The sequence below is a fragment of the Coptis chinensis genome, chromosome 9 (assembly GCF_015680905.1).
Source record: "Coptis chinensis isolate HL-2020 chromosome 9, ASM1568090v1, whole genome shotgun sequence".
NCBI lineage: Eukaryota > Viridiplantae > Streptophyta > Magnoliopsida > Ranunculales > Ranunculaceae > Coptis > Coptis chinensis.
The window spans coordinates 50,653,717-50,667,748 of record NC_141464.1 but is presented as its reverse complement, the minus strand read 5'-3'; the positions used below and the strand labels follow the sequence as shown (position 1 = coordinate 50,667,748).

At 39.0% G+C, this 14,032-nt stretch overlaps 1 protein-coding gene across 1 annotated transcript; it reads right to left on the bottom strand.

Annotated features, from left to right (window-relative positions):
- Positions 1-2,836: 2,836 nt before the first annotated feature.
- Positions 2,837-3,349, bottom strand: LOC147476526 (uncharacterized). The gene has a single exon (XM_086585755.1). The coding sequence runs from the start codon at positions 3,347-3,349 to the stop codon at positions 2,837-2,839; it is 513 nt and encodes a 170-aa protein (XP_086441881.1).
- Between the last annotated feature and the right edge of the window lie 10,683 nt (positions 3,350-14,032).

Here is a 14,032-nt window from a genome sequence, read left to right as displayed (position 1 = left end):
TCCACACCAACCGTAGGATGATGGAATGTGGTAAGGACTTGTTCAATCCTACGCATATGCTGATAAGGTTTTTCATGGTCTAACCCATGAAAGACGGGTAACAAATTAAATATATTTGGGGGGATTCGGAAATCCCCCACTGGGTTTCGGGCTATCGTTCAAGGCTTTGTAAAAGTCAGAGAGAAAATACTCTCTTTCTTCAGCCATTATTTTAGGTGTAGTGTGTGGTATACTAGATATGTGTGTGTGTTGACGTTCACGATAGATTACATTAATCGTTTTTTCTCTACCTGACCTTAATCTCATGCAAGGCTAAGTCCAATATTAAAGAAACACGACAATAGTCAAAACAACCCTGATATGCTAGTATAAATCCTCTAACAGGAGATGCGAAGAGTGGAAGAAAGAAGTACCTGAATGCCTCCTTGCTTTGCTTATGAATAGCGTCTTGTTTACGCGAGCTCAGTGTATTTAACAAATTAGAAACACTGAATAATTTGAAGAAATGGAAGTTTGTACTAACCAGTGAAAATCGGGCTGTTCAGGTTAGGGCGCGGGTAGAGCTCACAAGTAGCCTAGATAGGGCGCTGGTCGCGCTCAGGTCCGACTTGAGTTCCAGGCGTTTCAGCGCTAGGCGAGCTTAGAAGTAGCCTGGAATGGGCGCAGGCTCCATGCTTTTTCTGGGATTTTTTTAGTTGAACCAGACAATCACTGTTAGAACCAAACAAGGGTAGGTGGGTTTAATGGGACTTTGGGAAGACTAACAATACTAATGAAAACAATTCTAAACATAACTAAGATGGTAGCGGCGCCATTTGATAAAGGGAAAACAAATAGTTTTACCTACGAATAAGTAACGAAACTCACACGTAAGTAAAACTAGAACTAATTTCAACTTAATATTATCAAAGTTCTACACTCTCGATGCTATTGCAATAAGTGAAGTAGAGAATTCGTTCCACTCCTAGTTCTTTAGAATTCAATGTTAACTACGATAATCAGTCTATCAAAGTCAATGAGAGTAACGATGGAAATTATACTACGATGGTAATTCAACTAATCAAGATACGATAATTCAACTACGAAAATACTAAATTGACAATATGATAATGAATTAGGGGAATTTGATTCCACCTTGATTCGACTTAATAAACTAACAAAGAAATGTCGTAATCCGAATTGTAATGTTTTCGTATAACAATTGGGTGTTTCTAATCCCTAATTGTTCATGGTAATCTCTACCACCTAACAACTAGCATGTGAAACAATCAAACCCATTCTCATAGTGAACTAATTACTTTTTAAAATGAAATAGAATATTACGAACTATTCTACGCTAACAATAATCAAGTTTTCATCAAGGCTTCTTCAAACCCCTCTAATGGAGGTTTTAGCCTTGAATCATTATGATATCATTTCTAAAACGAGAACAACTAGAACAACTCATTATTTAATAAATGATTAAACTTTATAAATTTAATTTAACAACAGTCTAAGATTCAAAATGAATTAAAATAGGATTTAAAACTAATTTAGAACTAAGATTATGATTAACTAATTATCAAATTAAGACAAACTAATTATGAATTTAAGACAGCTAAAGCTAAATAAGAATTGAATCAATAAACTAAATTGAAATGAAAAACTAATAATTTATTATAAAACTAAATCTGATTCTAAATAATATTCATTCTTTGTTCTAAAACTAATTCTATTAAAAATAACTACATCTAAACTAAGTTATTGGATAATTGCTAAGTAAAAAATAAGAATGCTTAAAAGTTAAGTCTTTGTCTCTCATATGGAGGAGACAAGATCCATAAATTTGTGCATGGGCTGAGAAACCATGTTTTGGGTTGGAAAATCGAGCCCAAAACCTCATTACTTCAGTCTACAACGGGGTTTTCAGTCGGATTTGACTTCAACAGCCTTTTTGTCCACTTTTGCCCTCTTATTGGGTCAAGGCTTAAACCATTAGAAAGCTCTTTCCGACCCGGTCATTTTGATGTAAGGTAGGCCCAATTCCGAGGTCTGAGTCCAAAGATACAGCCTTCAGAAGTTCAGCTGACTTTTGTGCGCTATTTCTACCCGCGTTGACTTTGACTTTTCAGCTTTGACCGGGTTTTACAAAGGCTTTTTCTCCTTGAATCTTGGCTTTTAATCCTAGAAGTTCTTATCAACCAACCTTTGCTTCTTTATCTCGCAAAAGGGACGCATTTCTACACATATTCGACTCCAATGCCTGAAATACATAAGAACACGATAACAGTACTAACTTTTATTTATTAATCACATAATTAGTCAAAAGCGATATTGTTAAAGGGGTTAAACTACAGTTTTGGGCTCTTATCAACTAGTCGAATAAATCCATCCTCCAATAACTTGTCAATCTCCTTGGTCACTAAGAGTTTCCTGTCTGGGGCCATTTTCCGTGGTTTTTGCCTTTTCGGTTTGACTTTTGGGTCGATGCCTAATCTGTGACAAGCGACACTGAGGTCAATTCCGGGCATATCTGTTGGATTTCAAGCATATATAACTATGTTATTTTCAATAAGGCTACCAAAACCTCTTTCTCTATTTCAGAAAGTTCTTCAGAGTTGAAGGTGGTCTGACTTTCTTCTTCCCTTATCTACACTTCTTTCAGCTTATTGGCTGTTAGAGGTCCCTTGGCTGGTGCCTCCCGAGGTGGTCTAGCTGCCCTCGGTGGTGCTCTGGTCTAGCCCTGCTGTAATTGCTATTTTTGCTCAGTGTTGAGAATGGTGTGTCCTCTGACTTTAGACTTTTTATAATCATCCATCGCATGCTCATGGCATTTTAGAGATGCAATCTGGTCACTTCATATCTTACAAGTTCCCTGTGCTATTGGAAACTTAATAGCTTGGTGATAAGTGGACACCACTACATGTATTGCATGAAGCCATTCTCTGCCTAGAATGACATTATATGTGGATGTGCAGTCTACCAGAACAAAGTCTACTCTGACAACCTTAGGACCTATTGTGACTAGTAAATTAATTTTACTAACCTTTTTAGCTAGAGCACCATTAAAGCCGATAATTAGAGTATCATCTTCCTGAATAAGATCATAGTCGAGATTCATGACAGAATAGTATCTAGAGAATAGGATACAGGCAGAGCTGCCGGTGTCAATCAAAATTCTTTGGACTTTGTAAATGCCAACCCATGCTATAATTACCACAGCATCATTGTGAGGATAGTATACTCCTCGCTCATCTTCTTCAGTAAAAGTTAGGCCTCCTTCAACAATCGTCTCAGCATAGAACCCAGATTTAAAGTTGATACTGTTTACGTGATTCCAACTACTAATTTTTTGAATCTTGCACTTCATGCTCCATTTTCTTTCACGGTTGGATGAGCAAACAACTGCCTGAGCATGACATACAGCTATCACATCGTGCTCGACCAGATTTACATGAGCCAGCTTTTGACTACCCTTTAGATACTCCTTCAACTTGTCATACAATTTTGAGAGATTGATGCTAAGCTTCGAATAGTAAGATCTTTGCTCGGGCGGCCATCTTGTTTCTGACTCTGTGAGACGCCAGTTTTGGCATCTTTGTTATGCTTCTTTCTGTCTTTGTCACGTTGTGGTTGTTCCTACTTTCCTCTATCATTTGTAAAATCCTTTTGCTGCTTGTACTTTGAATCTTCCTGAACAGTAGCATACCTATCTGCTCGCACCAGCAAATCATGAACCGTTTATGGAGGCTTCAGAGTTAGTGAGTTATACAGACCAGACTTATAAAAAAGAAGAGCATTTTTGAAAGTTTGTGCAACAACGTCATCTGGGACATTGTTGACCTCCTTTAGCAGCACCCTGAGTTTTCTAACAAGGTCTCAAATGCTTTCTCCTTTCTCCATGTGGAGGTTGAAAAGAGTTCTAGAACCTTTTATGGTCTTCCTGTTGTAGTGATAATGCTTTGAAAATTTGTCAGTGAGTTGCAGAAATGTATGGATTAAACGACGACGGAGCTCGTTAAACCATGTCAAAGCTTCTCCGCTAAGGGTAGCTTGGAACACTATGCACATCAATGCATCATTGTTGTTAAAAAGAGCCATATACGATCTGTACTTCATCAAGTGCTCATCTGGACAACCATCTACATCATCGTAGGTTGGAACTGAAGGTTGTTTGAAAGAACCAGGGGAAATGTAATCTCTGATTTCATCTATAAAAGGAGATTCTCCAAGTCCTTTGATTGCCAGTTTATGTCTCTTATCTTCCCGAGTAGCTTTGTAATCTATGACATTTCTAATGAGTTCTTGGACTCGCTGCTCATTGAAGTTGTTACTATTTTCCGGTAGAGCGACATTGTTCGTGCCGACTCTGTGAGTACGGTATCTCCTTTCAGGGCTCCAGCCTGGCTCAACAGAGTCGTGCCGATATCGCCTGAAATTTGCTTCAGCCCTGCATAGGTTTAGCTATCTGGTTTGAGCGTAATCACCCACAAAATTATGGAGGGCTCCGGTTTTGTGGCTTCTGGCCCACTTTTGTCTACCTCTTCTATCTGCAGCTCTTTGATAACCTCCATTAGTTCTCTGGCAAGTGTTCCTCGAACCATTGTATCCGGATTCCGAGGAATATGAACCTCTAGGACTACAATCTAATCTTATGTTACTTCGAGCTGGTTTGCATTGTCTTCTCTATGGTACCGGACTGTGAGAGCATTGCATGCCACGCTCTATATCGATTTGATCCAAAGAGGAATATTCAGAAACTGACATTGATCGTTCCTTGGAGTACTGGGTACGTCTTGATACTGATTTGCTTCGGTGACGCTATGGGTTATGAACCCGTCTTAGTACAGCGTCAGCACCACCTAAACGCTCCACAATTGGAGTTCTGTGGTTTTGGGTACTGCTGGAGGCGTGGCTCTTTGGATGATGCCTCCTCTTTTGATACCTGTTCTCCTTTGGTACAGAAGATTCCTGCTGAGAGTTTTCTTCCTTAGGCCTTTTGTCGTCATTTATCCTATGTTGATCGTTTTCTCTGGTCAGCTTGAGCAACATAGACATTAGAGTTTCTTCATCAGATGGGTGAGCATCGTGGCTTAGATCCTGAGGGCCCGAATCAGGCCCAAAGTGGCCTTGCAAACTATTAGGTAAAATGGATGGTCCATATTGGGTGGAAATAACACCTGACCTAGGCCCAAGGCGTTGTTGCAGATGCTGAGGAAGCATCGAAGGTCTTGCCCTAGCAGATGTAAATCTGTCTCTGTGTGTGATGACTCGAGTATCTCTAGTTGCATCTTGTTCCCCTGCTGGAATAGTAATTCGCAGGTTCTCCACCAAATCTTCTTCTTCATCTTTGGGTGTCGGATTCGTGGGGAATCGATGCATCTTGATTCGAAAGCATGAACCTCATCAACAACCGCGTGTGTTGTCTTTGTCGCAATTAGGAGGAAGGTCTTGTGCAATTTATGGAGCCTGACTGGTGTCAGCCAACTTTTGATTTCTTTTGGGTCTACCAGCAGCCATTGATCGTGATATTCAATAAAAGAGAAGAATGTGGTCGTGGGTTTGATCCCCACAGACGATGTCGGGGCAAAAACTGAAACAAAATAGATCTACCCAGACACTCTTAAAAATCTACCTTCTGAATATCATAACCCATAGAATGACACACTCAATTGAATGATTATGATAGTAATGGGATGGTTTGTTTGGATGTTTGAGACTGAACCACTTTTTAGTTCGGTGGCTGCCTACATACCCCAGAGGGATCAAGTCTCTGAAAGTCTAAGGAGTATAGAGCTTTCAATGTAGTTCTGTTGTTGAAAAACTCTTCAATATGTAACCACCCGAAAACCTAGAGAATCTCTAGATCTGGATCCTTATCCCTAGTTTTTAGGTACATTGAATAGAGTCAAAGCCTCCGGATTCTGTGGGATCCGGCTGGACCTTGTTTTCAGCTGATTACGGGCTTACAGTGAGGCTTGACCCACATGCCATGTTGTGCCCCTCGCTCTGAACCGGGCTAAGCTCAGAGATATGAAGGATCGGTCACGGGTGCCATGTCCGAGAACATGCCTAGCTTCGTCCATAGACGCGTTGTCTTCTTGGCATTACGTTCCTGCTCCAAACCCGGGCTAAGCCTGTAGATATAAAGGGTTCAGTCTGGGTGCCATGTCCAGAGAACATGCCCAGCTGATCCATTGAGACGCTGTGTTGCTGAGCATTCCATCGAAGCTAGATGTCCCATTGCACACAATCGATTCAACGAGGCCACAAAATAGGAGGATCAGATAATGTCATGTAGACTATTTATGAGGGTCCACACAGATAGCAAGAGCATAGTCCAGGATCTTAATGGAGAATCTGCTAATGTGTCATGGAGTCTTTTGGGTTTTTTGCACGAGATTAGGAATTTCAAACTATCTTTTAGCTACTACAAGTTTGTTTATTGTCCTAGGGCTTGATTGAGCATGCACATCTCATGGCTGAATCAGCCAAGTTTAATTTATCGTCTGCTAGTAGTGATAGAGTTCCCATGTCGGTAAAACTCTGTTTCTAGTCTGTATAACCTTTTTGCTATATGTTAATGCAATGCTTGTTTCAAAAAAAACAAATGGATGCCCTGGAAGAGGATAGAATAATGTACCAGATATAGTATTACACTCTCTTTTTTACACACATTTCGATTAAATTCGACGTTAGGACTTGCGTTGCAAGTTTGCAACCAAGTTGATTGATTAGTACATTGGACCAATCTAGCTCATATTAATATGTTATCAGTCCCTAATCTATCTATTTTAAGCTTAAGTTGGACACATTTTTCCCTACTGGCATTTGGCCAAATTGCAACCAAGTTGAAAGTTGAAAGTTGAAACAAATTAAGGTTGAGACAACTGATTTTTCCCAGGAAAAGGTCAACCCGCCATATACCGTTGGAGTTGCTTGTCCCCATCCAATTGAACCTCAAAAGTAGGAAAATCATAATCAACATTGTACCAATTAAATTAAGAGAAACAAACAAAACGCAAAAGAACTACTGTTGGGTTTTTCGATTTAAACCATAGTTCCGGATTGCCGGAATTCTGATAGTTCCAAAAACTGAAATTTCAGCCAGAATTCTGATATATACCAACTAAAATTCAGAGTTTATAGTTTGGATTAAGGACAAAAGTCACCCCTTAACTTGACCATGATTGTCACATACACCCCTAAACTGTTTTCCAAGCGAAAAAAACCCTCAAGTTGCAAGTACCAAGCTCAACAATTTGTTTAGATGGCGTTAGATATATATGATGTCATTTTCTTTTTTACATGACATCATCAATCATTTTATTTACCTTGTAATTCATTGATATGATGCAAGTGACATTTCTGCCAAAAAAGAAATGGAATCCAAAAAGAAATTGATTAGAATTTGCAAACAATGAAGGAAAAATTAATAACAATACCTATTACATGCCTGAATTATTTGTAGAATTGAATAGAAATCAAACAATTTGGTAGCTAGGGTTTTTTTTCTTATGGCTATGACCTTTGAAATTGCTGAAGAAGATGATCAATTTATACAATTACAGGTGACCGTTGGAGTTGACTCACTGATTGATTTCCACATAATCCATTTATTTCTTGCCACATTGGAAAATAAATTACAATGTAAATAAAATGATATGATCGATGACGTCATTTATGTAAAAAATAAAATGACATCATATATATCTAACGCCATCTATGAAACTAATTGTTGCGTTTGGTACTTGCAATTTTAGGGTTTTTTTCGCTTAGAAAAAAATTTGGGGGTGTAAATGACAATCAAGGACAAATTCAGGGGTGACTTTTATCCATAATCCTTATAGTTTTAAGCTTTTAGCCCCAATATTGTTATTCAGAATTCGTCAAAAGCTAAAATCACAAACTATGATTTAACCATAGAAACCATTAAACCGTCATTTCATGAAATTTGGTATAGACCATATAACCTTCATAGCCAGGCCCGAACTAAGTTTAGCTAAGTATTAAAGTCCTATCTAACTAAAACACTAGAACTTGATAGGAGAATAGTATTAATTTCCATTTGAACAAAAAAGAACTAAAATAAATGAAAGGGAAAAACTAAAGAGGTACGGTGTTTGTTTTTGCTACTTATAAGTGCTTACTACTCATAAGTGTTTGCTAGAAGTCTTTATAAGTTAAGTTTTCCTACTTATACTTTTGGGTAGTTATAAGTAGCAAAAATATACCAAAAAATGGTTTACTACTTATAAATAGTTGAAAAACAAACACTAAGTTTCCACTACTTATAAATAAGTTTAAAAAAAAAAAAAATCAAACACTCCTAAGAAAAATGTGGTTTTTTCCACTATCCACCCATATCTTTCTCTTTTTATGCCTGAGAATAAAATAGGATAAATTAGGTAAACACTAGATAAAAAAAAATGACCAAGAAAAAGATACAAAAAAAATAATAAAATACACCTCCTTTAAAGTATTTTAGACATTAATGGGTTGAAAACTGAGACACTACAAATACAAATATGAAAGACTTGGAGAACATAAAATGAGGGTATGGTATTACTTTGTTACTCATCATACTAACCCTAAATGCATCTATATAGGCCACAATATAGAAACCATAAATGTGAAATTCCTATGCTACTCATGTGACTCTACATCATTTAATCATTACATATAAATACATTAACTTGTATACAATAATTAATTTTTTAACACAAGAGTTTATATCTCAATTGATTGTGTACCCCCCTCCAGTGGCGGAGCCAGAAAATTAAGTGAGGGTGGGTGAGCCACCTAGACAACCAAAAAATATATATATATTTTAAACTAATATTTCAAACCTAATAAAAAAAAAATTCATTATTTTTACTTTTAACTAATATTTCAACCACCATCCTCAGTTTTTTGGTGACTTCGCTTTGAGGAGGATTCTATTTCAGCATTACCAACATTTAGCGGTGGTTGAGTGGGCAATGATTTTCCTTTGATCAAATACTTTAACATAGTTGTTTAAACAGTATCTAAGTAGCAATTAATTAATGAAATCTCTTACTTTGAATTTCAATGAAAAAATAAAGCCATCAAGTTTAAACCTACAAAAAAAAAAAATAGTTTAGAAAATTTACTTAAAACTTATATGGTGTCCTCAAGTATAAAAGAGAGTGAGAGACCGAGGTCAATAGTGAGTGGTTTTTGGTTTTTATTTATTTACTTTTTTTTTAAGAAAAGAGAGAGTGTGTGAGGTTAATTTTTGGGGAGTCTACTTTTTATTATTATTTTAGGGGAATCCAACTATGCAGTAATCGGTTACTGGGCTGGGAACTCAGTAACCATATAAAACTTTGTACCACGTGTCCTGAGTTAACAGCTAGTTAACTTCAGTTTTTTTGTTTTTATTTTATTTTTTTATTTTCTAATTGAAACACAACAAACCCCACGAAGGCTTTTAATAAAGAAAACCCAAGATGAACTTTGTCTTCCATCCCCTCATCCTCTAAAACCCACACACATAATTCATTAAGAAAAATCAAATAGCCAAAAACCACAGAAATTACAAACCCACTTTCAGCCGTTCAAACAAGATGTGTGTTTGTATAGAAAGGATGGTACTGCTATAACAGTATTCTGAACAAGATGGGTGCTTCAACTAGTTACCATTGATTCCAGATGAAATGTTATAGCCTCAAGCTTCCTGTTATCTGATCGCATATGAGAACCGCCGGGTATGCTTGATGATTTGTGTTGATGCCTCTATTTTCGTTTCAGCAGTTGTGGGGTCTAGGTTACTGTTTTTGGGAGAGAGAAAGAGTACTTGAGGGGTTTGGGTTACTGTTTTTGGGCTGGGTTTGGTTCCCTTTTTCGTTTTTTTTTTTTTTTTGTATTTGCCCCCTTGGGTTTTAGGTTTTGGTTACAACGAAATAACATGTGGACAAATAGTTTTTTTTTTGGTGGAAAGTGAGGGTGCGCCAGGGCGTACCCTGGGTCCCCCTGGCTTCGCCACTGCCCCTCTCCTCATTGGAGAGATTGCAAGTTTGAATCCCATTAGGTGCTGGTTGAGATTTATTTATTGTGTAATTAGGTGATGGGCATTTGGGCTAGAGACCCGTACTGCTACAATGGGTAAACCAAATAACGAAAACAAGTTTTCGCGGATAAAGTGGAGGCAGTTTGGTCTACTCAAAATGGCACATCGACGAGAACTTTCAGGCTAAGTCCCTTTAGAGTTGATGAACCTTCGAGCTAGGTTCCTTCAATATATCCGGTGTGGGTCTACCTTAACCATCTAAATATTTTTTAAAAAAAAAAACATGTTTACATTCTCTACACTCCCCCACTAATCTACGCTTGCAATACAGTACCTAATTTATTACTTAACAAATAACATTCTCCGTCCCTACTCAAAAACAAGATTAAACTTAACCTCGAGATTCAGCACCGAACAACATCTACGAACAATAGCATCCAATAAAAAAAAAATTGGAACACACATCTCGATAGCACCAAAATAATGTCTACAGTATCTTAACTATGGCAACAAGAAGGGCTCCTCATCATGACTTCATGAGGTAACACCAACAAAACAAAACTCCTCACTAGACGTAGCATTAGTGTTGCCTACTAATTAATAATTTTAACAGTAGTTTCTCATATTCTCATATTCAGCCAATGAACTATAAGGACCATATTATAGTAAGTAGTGTTCAGAATGGATTCCTAACAGAAATTAGGAGAATTAATATTCTCCCAAAATAACACAAGTTCAATTTAGTAATATTTAAGTTGCACTTTAGATTTTAAGCTTCTTTCTTAAACTATGGCTTCCATCTAGACTTTTGTACTTTTCATTTTTTTTCTTAATTACCGATTTTATTAGTATAAGCAGAAGAAGGCAAATGAGTAGATATATAACTAATTTGGACTATGTAAGTACCATCCGTTCTACACTACAGAGCACATGTCCACATAGCAAGACGTCTTACTTCAGCTCGTCCCACAACATCAGATCGTATCAACGACCCAGCATCCAGGTCGTCACCAGCAGCAGTTACAGCCATTCATGGAAATATATCAACTAGCACAATCTTGGATCTCAATCAATGCCACAATCAAGGAAACATTAACTCTATAACAACACATTAATGGCGAATCACCAAGATAGCACACAAGATGGATCTCAATCCATAACGGTTCAAGCACACATCTATAAATAGAGAGAGATGAACTACATAAGGCTGGATTCAAGTTTACCCCGAGAAACTTGATACGTAGGCAACTCTTATCCCAAAAAGAGTGTAGCCATTTCCTATCCAACCAATCATCAGGTCGTAGTCCCAAAATAACCAACATCTACATTGGCGCCATTTGCCGGTTTGTTTCTTTAAGAAAATAACAACCACTCTTTTCTCAAGCCCACGAAGCTGGTCAGAAAAACCACAATGGAGCCCAACCTACAAGCATTGGCAGACCAGATGAAGACACTCCAAGAAGCCTTCATCACTTTGCAACAAGAAAACCAGACAATGAGAGAACAGGCCAACTCCAACGCCAATAATGGCACTTCGAATTTGAAGAAACTGGAGCACAACAACATTGCGGCCTTTAACTAACACCACCAATCAGCATTTAGAAGACTTCGCGCAAAAACTAGAGAACTCAAGCAAAAGAGCCAGTGCGATCCAGATCGCTCAGAAGATGCTAGAGACGTACAAAGCATCACCATTCATCCAAGATATCCGAGACAAACAACCTCCTTCAGAGTTCATCCAACTAAAGTTCCCATTGTACGACGGTACCTCCTGCCCAGGCGAGCACGTAGCTCGCTTCAGCCAAATCTTAGCACTCTACAGCCATCGATCTTGACTACGACTACCTGAAGTGCAAACTTTTTCCAGCCAGTTTAAAAGACGGAGCAATAGACTGGTTTTACACACTCCCTCCATATTCGATCAACAACTTCGACAGCCTTGTTGAGACGTTTGTAGCAGAGTTTGTCCACAACAGAAAGAAGCACGCCGACCTAGACTCCTTGTGCCAACTCAAGCAAGCTCATGGCGAAACGATCCGAACATTCTTAGGACATTTTAAGAAGGACCTCCTCTCGCTAGAGTCAGGACTCAGTGACGGTTTTGCAATTTCTGCGTTCACAAACACCCTCTTGGACGACTCCGACCTAGCAGGGTCCCTCATGCACAACAAGCTAGACACCTCAGCCGACCTGTATCACAGGGTCGACAAATACATCAAGTACAAAGAGTGGATGACCAAGTGCAAAGGCAAAGAGGTCATCGCAGTTAGCAACGAGCCATACCCCAAAGAAAGCAAGCAATATTCAAGCAAAGCAACAACAACAAGAGATCCAACGCTAGCAAACCCTCATACACAAAGAGGGAATTCTCCAACTTCTCCAGGACACCAAGTCAAATCCTGAAGAAAATATATACAACACCAGACTTCAAACCAAACATCAACAAGGTGATAGCTATACCAGAGCGTCCATACTGCCATTTCTACAAACTCCACCACCACGACACCAATGATTGCTGGAGCCTCAAGCACTACCTCCAAGACCTAGTGGAGGAAGACAAATTAAAAGAATTCTTGCTAGAAAGCGATCTGAGGCACAAACTCGATGCCAAACGCCACGTAAGCGGAGGCGGAAGAAATGAATGACACGCCAACAATATAATTTGAAAGCGGGAGGCGCAGATCAACTCGATAATCTAAGTCTCCAGGTCGATCAAGGCACAATAGGAGACATCACTCCTCCGACCAAGATGAGGAAAAAGTAATCAACATGATTACAGACACCTCAAACGACGAAACCTCAGGTCGGGAGAAGCGCAGAAGAGTGAGAGCAATCCAAGAAATCTACCACCTCTCACACAAAGCCGAGATGATCAACCCCACCAACCTTAAGATGACAACAATAATTTCATTCACAGGAGAGGATCTAGACAAGGTGTGCCTACCTCACAATGATGCCTTGGTAGTGCATGTCAAAATCAACGGTTGGACAGTCAAAAGAGTCATCATCGATCCAGGGAGCTCATGCGACATACTGTTCTATCAAACATACAAGGACATGCACCTGCCGGACTAGGTGATGATAGAATCCAATGCACCGCTCTATGGGTTCAATGGGGATCGTACAGATGCCATCAGAGATGTAATCCTACCAGTCTCCATTGGCGAAAAAGAGGACATGGTCAAAACTTCAACACGCTTCAGTGTGATTGATGTCAGGTCGTCCTACACTGCCATTCTATGATGCCGTTGGATTCACAAAATCCAAGCAATTCCATCAACCCTACACCAGGTCCTATGATATCCTGGTCCCAGAGGCATTATGGAGCTCAGAAGCAACCAACTAGAAGCTCACCGATGCAATCAAGTCAGCACTACGACCTCACCCAAGCTTCAGGTCGTTAAAGCCAAGGATGTCCCAGCAAGGTAGGATCCTCAAACATCTAACCCTCCAGCAACGACATCAGAAAAGCTAACAGGAAAACAAGCTCAGATAAAACCAGGAGAAAAAGTCAATTTGGGCACAACTGATGACCCAAAATTTGTTTATGTAGGGGCTGACTTAGACCCCAAGCTCAAGGAGCAGCTTGTTAACTTTCTATCTCTCAATAAAGATGTTTTTGCTTGGTCATATATCGATATGTCAGGAATCGACCCTCAAGTCGCTTGCCACAAGTTAAATGTAGATCCAACCATCAAGCCTATCAAACAACGACCTAGGAAGCTAACACTCAAGTTTCAAAAAGCCATCAACGAAGAGATAGAAAAGCTCAAAAATGTTGGATTCATCAGAGAAGTCGAGTACCAGACCTGGCTTGCCAACATAGTAGCCGTTCCAAAAAAGAATGGTCAGGTACGACTCAGCATAGATTTCACTAACGTCAACAAGCACTGCCCAAAAGACAGCTTCCCCCTACCAAGAATCGACATATTAGTAGACCAAACTTGCGGCCATGAGCTTTTGTCATTCATGGACGCATACAGTGGGTACAACCAAATACCAATTGCAGAAGAAGATCAG